At 50.1% G+C, this 7500-nt stretch overlaps 2 protein-coding genes across 6 annotated transcripts in view; both read left to right on the top strand.

Annotated features, from left to right (window-relative positions):
- The window catches only part of LOC138192323 (USP6 N-terminal-like protein), a 23696-nt gene extending 18309 nt beyond the window's left edge, over positions 1-5387 (top strand). For all 3 annotated transcript variants that reach the window (XM_069139640.1, XM_069139642.1, XM_069139641.1), the window contains 2 exons: positions 2206-2358; positions 2459-5387. In XM_069139640.1, the coding sequence (XP_068995741.1) occupies positions 2206-2358; positions 2459-3138 (833 nt within the window). In that variant the 3' untranslated portion in view covers positions 3139-5387. The remainder of the gene's footprint in view (positions 1-2205; positions 2359-2458) is intronic.
- An 80-nt stretch (positions 5388-5467) lies between these two features.
- LOC138192320 (ankyrin repeat and BTB/POZ domain-containing protein 2-like) overlaps positions 5468-7500 on the top strand; it is a 19987-nt gene continuing 17954 nt past the window's right edge. For 2 of the 3 annotated variants that reach the window (XM_069139637.1, XM_069139636.1), the window contains exon 1: positions 5468-7369. In XM_069139637.1, coding sequence (XP_068995738.1) covers positions 6496-7369 — 874 coding nt within the window. In that variant the 5' untranslated portion in view covers positions 5468-6495. The remainder of the gene's footprint in view (positions 7370-7500) is intronic. The other variant, XM_069139638.1, reaches the window with a different exon arrangement.

The following is a 7500-nucleotide window of genomic DNA, read 5'->3' as shown; positions in this document are numbered from 1 at the left end:
TCCAGGTTCCCCCTGGTTGTTCCTCTCCAGGTTCCCCCTGATTGTTCCTCTCCAGGTTTCCCCTGATTGTTCCTCTCCAGGTTTCCCCTGATTGTTCCTCTCCAGGTTCCCCCTGGTTGTTCCTCTCCAGGTTCCCCCTGATTGTTCCTCTCCAGGGGAGACAACAGTGATGTCACGCGTCAGCTCAGTGTGTAGTGTGTGTGTGTAGTGTGTTTTATTGTTTGTGTGAGCACGTGTAAGCACACACCCACAAGAGTGGTTGTTCCTCTCCAGGTTCCCCCTGGTTGTTCCTCTCCAGGTTCCCCCTGATTGTTCCTCTCCAGGTTCCCCCTGGTTGTTCCTCTCCAGGTTCCCTCTGATTGTTACTCTCCAGGTTCCCTCTGATTGTTACTCTCCAGGTTCCCCCTGATTGTTCCTCTCCAGGTTCCCCCTGGTTGTTCCTCTCCAGGTTTCCCCTGATTGTTCCTCTCCAGGTTTCCCCTGATTGTTCCTCTCCAGGTTTCCCCTGGTTGTTCCTCTCCAGGTTCCCCCTGATTGTTCCTCTCCAGGTTCCCCCGGGTTGTTCCTCTCCAGGTTCCCCCTGATTGTTCCTCTCCAGGTTCCCCCGGGTTGTTCCTCTCCAGGTTCCCCCGGGTTGTTCCTCTCCAGGTTCCCCCGGGTTTTTCCTCTCCAGGTTCCCCCTGGTTGTTCCTCTCCAGGTTCCCCCTGGTTGTTCCTCTCCAGGTTCCCCCTGGTTGTCTCTCTCTCCCCTTGAACCCAGTAATCTCCTTCATACCGGTCCACACCTCCCTCACGTTGTTCTGCTGGAGTTTTGCCTCCAGCTTCCTCCTGCAGGAGTCCTTACACTCCTTGAGCTTCTCCTTCAGGTGGCGCTGCACTCTCCTGAGCTCCTCCCTGTCCCCAGACCTGAAGGCTGCTTTCTTCTTATTAAGAAGAACTTTCAGGTCACTGGTGATCCACGGCTTATTGTTGGGGAAGCAGTGTACAGTCCGGGATGGTACGGTGGAGTGTTCACAGAATTTAATGTATTCTGTGATACAGTCCGTCCTGCTGTTGATGTCCTCCCCATGTGGTCCACACAGCACGTCCCAGTCCGTGGACTCAAAGCAGTCCTGCAGGGCGTCTTTAGCCTCCTGTGTCCACCACCTCACAGTCCTGGTGGTTACAGGCTGCCTCTGCACCAGGGGAACATACTTGGGAGTCAGCAGGACCAGGTTGTGGTCTGATCTACCAAGGGGGGGAAGGGCAGTAGTACTGTATGCATCCATGGCATTAGCATACAGTAAGTCCAGAGTTTTATTGTTCCGGGTGGGGCAGTTCACATACTGGTGCAAAGTTGGCAGTACTTTATCCAGACTGGTTAAAGTCTCCAGTAACTGACAAAAATGCACCGGGATGCAGAAACGTTCCTTCACACACACGTGGTCGGGATTACACCACCTCTCGTTCACATAGACTTCAATCCCTCCACCTTTCTTCTTGCCGCTCCGAACAACGTCTCCGTCCCCCCGAACAGTCCTGAAGCCGGGTATGGCCGCGCTGTGGTCCGGGAGATGTGAGTGCAGCCATGTCTCGGTGAAACACATGATGCTGCACTCCCGGTACTCTCTCTGGGTCTTTACCAGCGCCGAGCTCGTCCGTCTTGTTGGCCAACGACTTCACGTTCCCCATTAAGATCGCCGGTACCGCTGGTTTGTATTTCCTCCTTTCCGCCTTTAGCTTAGCTCCGGCTCTGCAACCCCGACGTCTTCTCCGAAGTTCGTCCGGGATCTCAGGTCTCGCTCTGGGCAGCAGCAGTAGAGGCCTACTCAGCGCGATCAGCTGATCACGAGAGTAAACAATAACAATGCCCCCAACTAGAACCGTGGAAAAATTATGGTCCATTGTCTGACCGTTAACTTAACACACGTGAAGAGAAGAAAACAACAACTCTGAAGAGGAGAAAGGCTTAAAAAGACTTAATAACAACACACTCGGGGGGAGCTGCTGTAGCAGGCTGCCGCTAGCACGGCGCCATCTTACATTTTAACTGTTGCTTTTTTTCACCTAAAAAAGTTTTCAGGTGTTTAAAAGTAATCTGAACACAAATCGTTTAGATTCGATACTTGAAACCAAATCACGAACAGCAACTTGATTCAACGTTGTTTCTGTGGGTTTAACTTTGTGTCTCTGTGTGTGTGTGTGTGTGTGTGTGTGTGTGTGCAGAACGCCTCCTGAAGATGTGTCTGGAGGATCTGAGAGAGTTCCTTCAGGAGCGGATCTCTCAGACGTTCTTCCACAGCGATGACATCATCGTTGAGCAGCTGCATGCGTCGATGTCGGAGCTGAGGAAGATGAAGCTGGACCTTCCTCCTCCAGGTACTTTAACACTGAGCCGGTCCGGTCCGGTCCAGCATGGTTTCAGCACTGAAGGATAAAGAACTGCTGGAACCTGTTTTTGTTTCTGGCCTGTTTTCAGGGAAGCCTGACGAACTGCCCCGTCAGCCGCTGGGTCAGGAGCTGCCGGTGCTGCTCGGTCCGTCCGGAGGGAAACCATCCGCAGCCAGAGCCGGACTGAGCCTCCGCATCATCTCCCAGCAGCCGGACTCCATCTCCCCCGACCAGAGCCCCTCCAAGGACCCCAGAGACCTGGACGCTGTGGACGAGGCCCCGCTGCCTTCGCCAGACCCCGTCATCATCCACAGTCAGGCCCCGCCCACCCCCGACAGCTCCCCGCTGACGGGGCCCCCGCCATACTGGCCGCCGGGGAGCCGGGCAGCGGTTCCGATGGACCCGGTGGACCAGGAGGGGGGTGAAATGAAACCTGACTCAGCAGGACCTCCCTCAGCCTCGGCAGACGACCTGTCGCCGGCCCTCAGCGGCGACCGGTTCTCCTCCCGGGTCCCAAGGACTTTCATGGCGCCCGTCGCCATGGCAACCTCTCCGGCTGTGGGTCTGTCTCAGTCCGAGAGCGGGTCGGCTGCAGAGCGGGTCGAGGACAGCTACGTGAACCAGCTGCTGGGGCAGGCCTTAGCCCTGCCCTCCGACCAGGACCAGGACGTGGACCAGGACCTGGACCAGGGCCAGGACCTGGACCAGGACCAGGACCAATACTGGAGCGCAGTGTCGGAGGACATAGAGACGCCAGACGTGTCATGAACACATCACCGACTTACTGATGATGTAAAAAGGTTTCATGTTGATGTGGAGGAATAACTGCTTTAATGTTTCCAGATTCAGGACCAGTATTATCACCTGTGATCTGATTGGTCGGTTTTAAAGAGGTAATCTTGTTACGGAGTGTTTTTGTAGTGACGGTAAGAAGCAGGAATCAGCTGATGTCACCGTGGGACTTAAATCTTCACCTGCAGTCGATAAAATTACGATGAACATATTTGAAAATGACGACGGAGGATCTCGGTCGTCGGATCGGACGTCCGCACGTCGCTGCATCGAAGTCCTGATTAGCTAACAAGTAGAACGTCAACGTTTTCCTCAAACGTACTAAAGAAGAAAAACTTCATATGGTTAAAATTTTGATATTTTGGCATCAAATGAAATGTCAGCAAACACGTCACAATACGTGAACTCTGAGCTTAACGAACATTTCGAGGTCTGAGATCATAACGTCCTCAAGAGGGCGCCGTTCACACGGAGTCTTCTCGTGAACACGGTAAACGCGACGCCATGTTGTTCCTCATAAATCCATCAAGCTACGTGGAAAAAACTAGAATTACCGCCTCCGCTCAACACTCGATGTTCTGTTCAAACACGTGTAGATATCGATCTACAGGTGACCTTTGACCTCCAAAGTCTAAACAGTTCGTTGCAGCGTTCCTACAAAATTGCATTAACAGGCATGGGTCAATGTCAGGTGACCGTGGCTTTGACCTTTGACCTTTAAACACCAAAATCTTACCTGGTCATTGTTGGTACTAAGTGAATGTTTTTGCTAAATTTGAACAAACTCCCTCAACTCGTTCTTAAAATATTGTGTTCCCAACAATGGGATGGACAGATGAGGAGAATATGAGGTCAGGTGACTTTGACCTTTGACCACCAAACTCTAACCAGTGAACGATTCTCCCATATTTAAAGAAATTCCAGCCAGGCGTTCCTGAGACATCTTGTTCAAGTGAATGTGTTGAATTGGGGTCACTTGGCCTTGACCTTTGACCTTTCCCCCCCAAAATCTATTCACTTCATCGTTTGTATCAAGTGGATGGTTTTGCCAAATTTGACCAAATTATCTGAAGGCGTTCTTGATATATCGCTTTCACGAGAACATGCGCGGAGGCCTAAAAATACTCGACACTTAAATGCTTTCAATTTTATCGGAATAAGAAATATTGGTTTTGGCTGAAAGAAATAAAAATGAACATTGTTGGTAATCAGATTACTTTAATACGAGCTAACGAGCCGGACGTGTGCAGATAAATCACCGCGATCGCTGCGTTTCTTTCAAACACATTTCAGCGCCCAAAGCTTGTTTTTTTGGCCTTTTGAGAATTTCCCAGAATCCCGCTGACTTTAACTCTGGAGTGTACACGCTAAATTGGCTAAAATAAAGTGAGAAGCACCTGGAACGTCTCCGAGCCGTCACCCTTTACAGCAACACGCCCCTTTTTGTAGTTTTGTACTGTTTCGTCCGACATCCGCTCGGTCCGCCTTTATAAAGTGTTTGCTAGCAGAGTTAGTTTTATTTTTTTGTACGAACGTCTCGATGCCTTATTTGGATCGGCTTCAGTTCTTCCGTTGTTGTTCTGACGCTGTTGAACCTGACCGGACTCCATCTTTCAGGTGTCGGACTGACCGTGACCTCTGACCCGGTGAGCTGGCTCATCGTTATGATTGTACACTTTGAAACCTGTTCGGCTCATTTTAAAGACGTGTTTTTGTTTTTTTTATTTATTGTTTGAGTCCTCGTAGAAAAGGCGTCTGCTCTTCTCCGCTCGTCCTTCTGACACCGTTTCCTTCGTTGTACCTTTGGAAGTGTGAGCTGGATGTCGGAGAATATCTGGACGTTGTGTTTGAAGTTGTACAGTGTTGTAGAAGCAGTAGGCGGAGAAGCATCTCCTCAGCTGTGTGCTCGGAAATCAAGAAACGCTGACATCTGGTGGTCGGTTTAGGTTCCAGCGTGTCTCGAGATGTCGACGAGTAGAAATGTTCTAGGAAGGTTTTCAACTCTAAATCTAATCAGATCTCACAAGTTTAGCAATTTAATGTCATTATTTTGACTGACGCAAACATGTCTTATGATGTTGGAGCGTATTTTAAGGCTGAAACTGCAGATAATTGTGTTTTAAAGTAGGTGCAGTTGAACAAATCTGATGGTGTTCAGCGTCTTTAAATGAGATGCGGTTGTAGTTCATTGTTGAGGAGGAACAATACAACTTTTACTTCTTTGATTTTCTGCGTCTTTGCTGTCTTTTAGAGTAAAGTTGGGGTGGGGGGTTACGGGGCTTTTATTCCAGAGGTGTTGTACAGGAAGTTAGTTTCAGTGTCAGACATGAAGCGACACACGTTTTTATATTCAGTGTGAATTATTTCCCGAAAACGCATCTAGAAACCGAAGCGCTGCTTTAAACCCAAAACTTTCCTGAAGATCATCACGTCTACGTTTTCTTCAGTACTTCATTGATATATTCAATTTTACACAGCAAACAGGAACTCCTGTTATTATTGATTTTACATTTATTTGGTTAGTAATTCGCTAATTTATGTTATCAGAGTATGTAAAATAAACTTGAATCTCTTTTAAGAAAAACAACAGCTAGCTCGGACTAGCCTGAGTGCAGTTTCAGTGAAATCTAATTTACGGACTTTGTCCAACATATTTCACAAATCTTTAACAGTTCCAGGTTTAACAAGTTAAATATACAGTAAAATTGGTTTTAAACCAAGTTTTTTTTCCTTTCTTGTCCGCTTTCTAAGTAAAAGATTTCCTCGGACAGCTGCGTTCAGGTTTGAACTTAATTAACACTCAACAGTAAATTGAGCTCAAAATGGAGAATCGACCATTAAATAATGGAACGTTTTCTCTTATCTGTCAAACTTAAAGCAAATACACTCAAATTAATCATATAAAATGGAATCTATATATAAAAAAATATATATATATATTGGTGAACTCCAGGCCACTTTATTGTTTGTTTATCTCCGTTTTGAAAACTTCAATGAAAAACAATTAAATGCAGCGCAGTTTGTTTTTATTGTGAAAATCATAACCAGAAGTGTTTTTTCAGCAGGTTGAATCACACCTGCAGGTTTAATTAGGTCGTGTTGTGGCCACAGGGCGGCGCTGTCGAGCAGCCGGTTATCAGGGTCTGATTGGTTCCCTGTGCGTAAAAACACGTCACTCCTGTTCAACATGTGGTCAGTTGTGTCTCCGCAGGTCAGTCTGCAGCAGCTGGAGGTTTAAACTTTCAGCTTTACACCGAAACTTCATGATTTCATGGAAAGTTTTTACTCTTCACGCTGCATGAAGTGATCAGATCAATAAAACACTCAGACATCATGTCCAGCAGCTTGTTGGTGAAAACTCTGGAGGACCTGAGCCTGGACTCGGGCTATGTGGCCGAGGACCCCTGCTCGTCCCTCAGCCTGTCCTCCTCCGGCGGGTCGGGGACATCTCAGCCGCACACGAGCACTCCTCCGCGGGCAGCGCGGTGGCAGCACGCCGGCTCCCTTTACAGCCGGAACGGCAGCTGGGACACGGTGAGCACGCTGCCGGAGGACGCAGCGGACATCCTGGCCCGGTGCCCCTGCCTGCCCGAGCTGGAGGAGTACCCGTGGACCGAGCGAGAGCTGCGGGACGTCCTGGGTAAAGTGTCCGGCTCGGACGCGTCGTTCACCGGGGAGGCGGTCCACCGGCTGTCCGTGCTGCTCCGGCGGGCTCTGGTGCGGATCTCCCGGGAGGCGCAGCGGCTGAGCGAGCTGCACCGGCGGTGCACGCGCCTGGAGGTGCAGAGCGCCGTGAGGCTCGTGCTGAGCTGGAGCCTCGCCGAGAGGTGCGTCTCCTCCGCGGTGAAGGCGGCGTCCTTGCACTGCATGAGCTCCGGGAACACCGCGCATCGGCGGGGCAAGTCGGCGCGCTGCGGGCTCGCGCTCTCCGTGGGCCGCTTCTTCAGGTGGATGGTGGAGACACGCGTGTCGGTGCGCGTGCACGAGTACGCTGCCGTCTGCCTGACAGCCTGCGTGGAGAGTTTGGCAGAGGAGGTGGCCGGACGGGCTCTGCAGGCGGCGAGGCTGGCCGAGGAAGAGGAGCCGGGGCCGGTCATCTGCTGCCCGGTGACCGCGGAGCTGCTGGAGGGAACCGTGAACAACGACGCGGAGCTGTGGGGGCTGCTGCAGCTCTACGAGCATCTCGTATGTGGCAAGAATGCAAACGGTGAGTTCAGACACCCAAAGACATATTTTTACCTTCTTTCTTTTTTTTTTAAACAATTAAAGGCAAGAAAGACATGAAAACATTAAAGTGGAACATAAGCTGATGAATTTATCCAGAAAAACCACCAATCA

The sequence above is a fragment of the Embiotoca jacksoni genome, unplaced genomic scaffold, assembly GCF_022577435.1.
Source record: "Embiotoca jacksoni isolate LCO1_2020_lvr unplaced genomic scaffold, fEmbJac1.0.p SCAF_84, whole genome shotgun sequence".
Classification (NCBI taxonomy): Eukaryota; Metazoa; Chordata; class Actinopteri; family Embiotocidae; genus Embiotoca; species Embiotoca jacksoni.
Note: the sequence above shows the minus strand (reverse complement) of the source record. Positions and strands in the feature narration are given on the sequence as shown.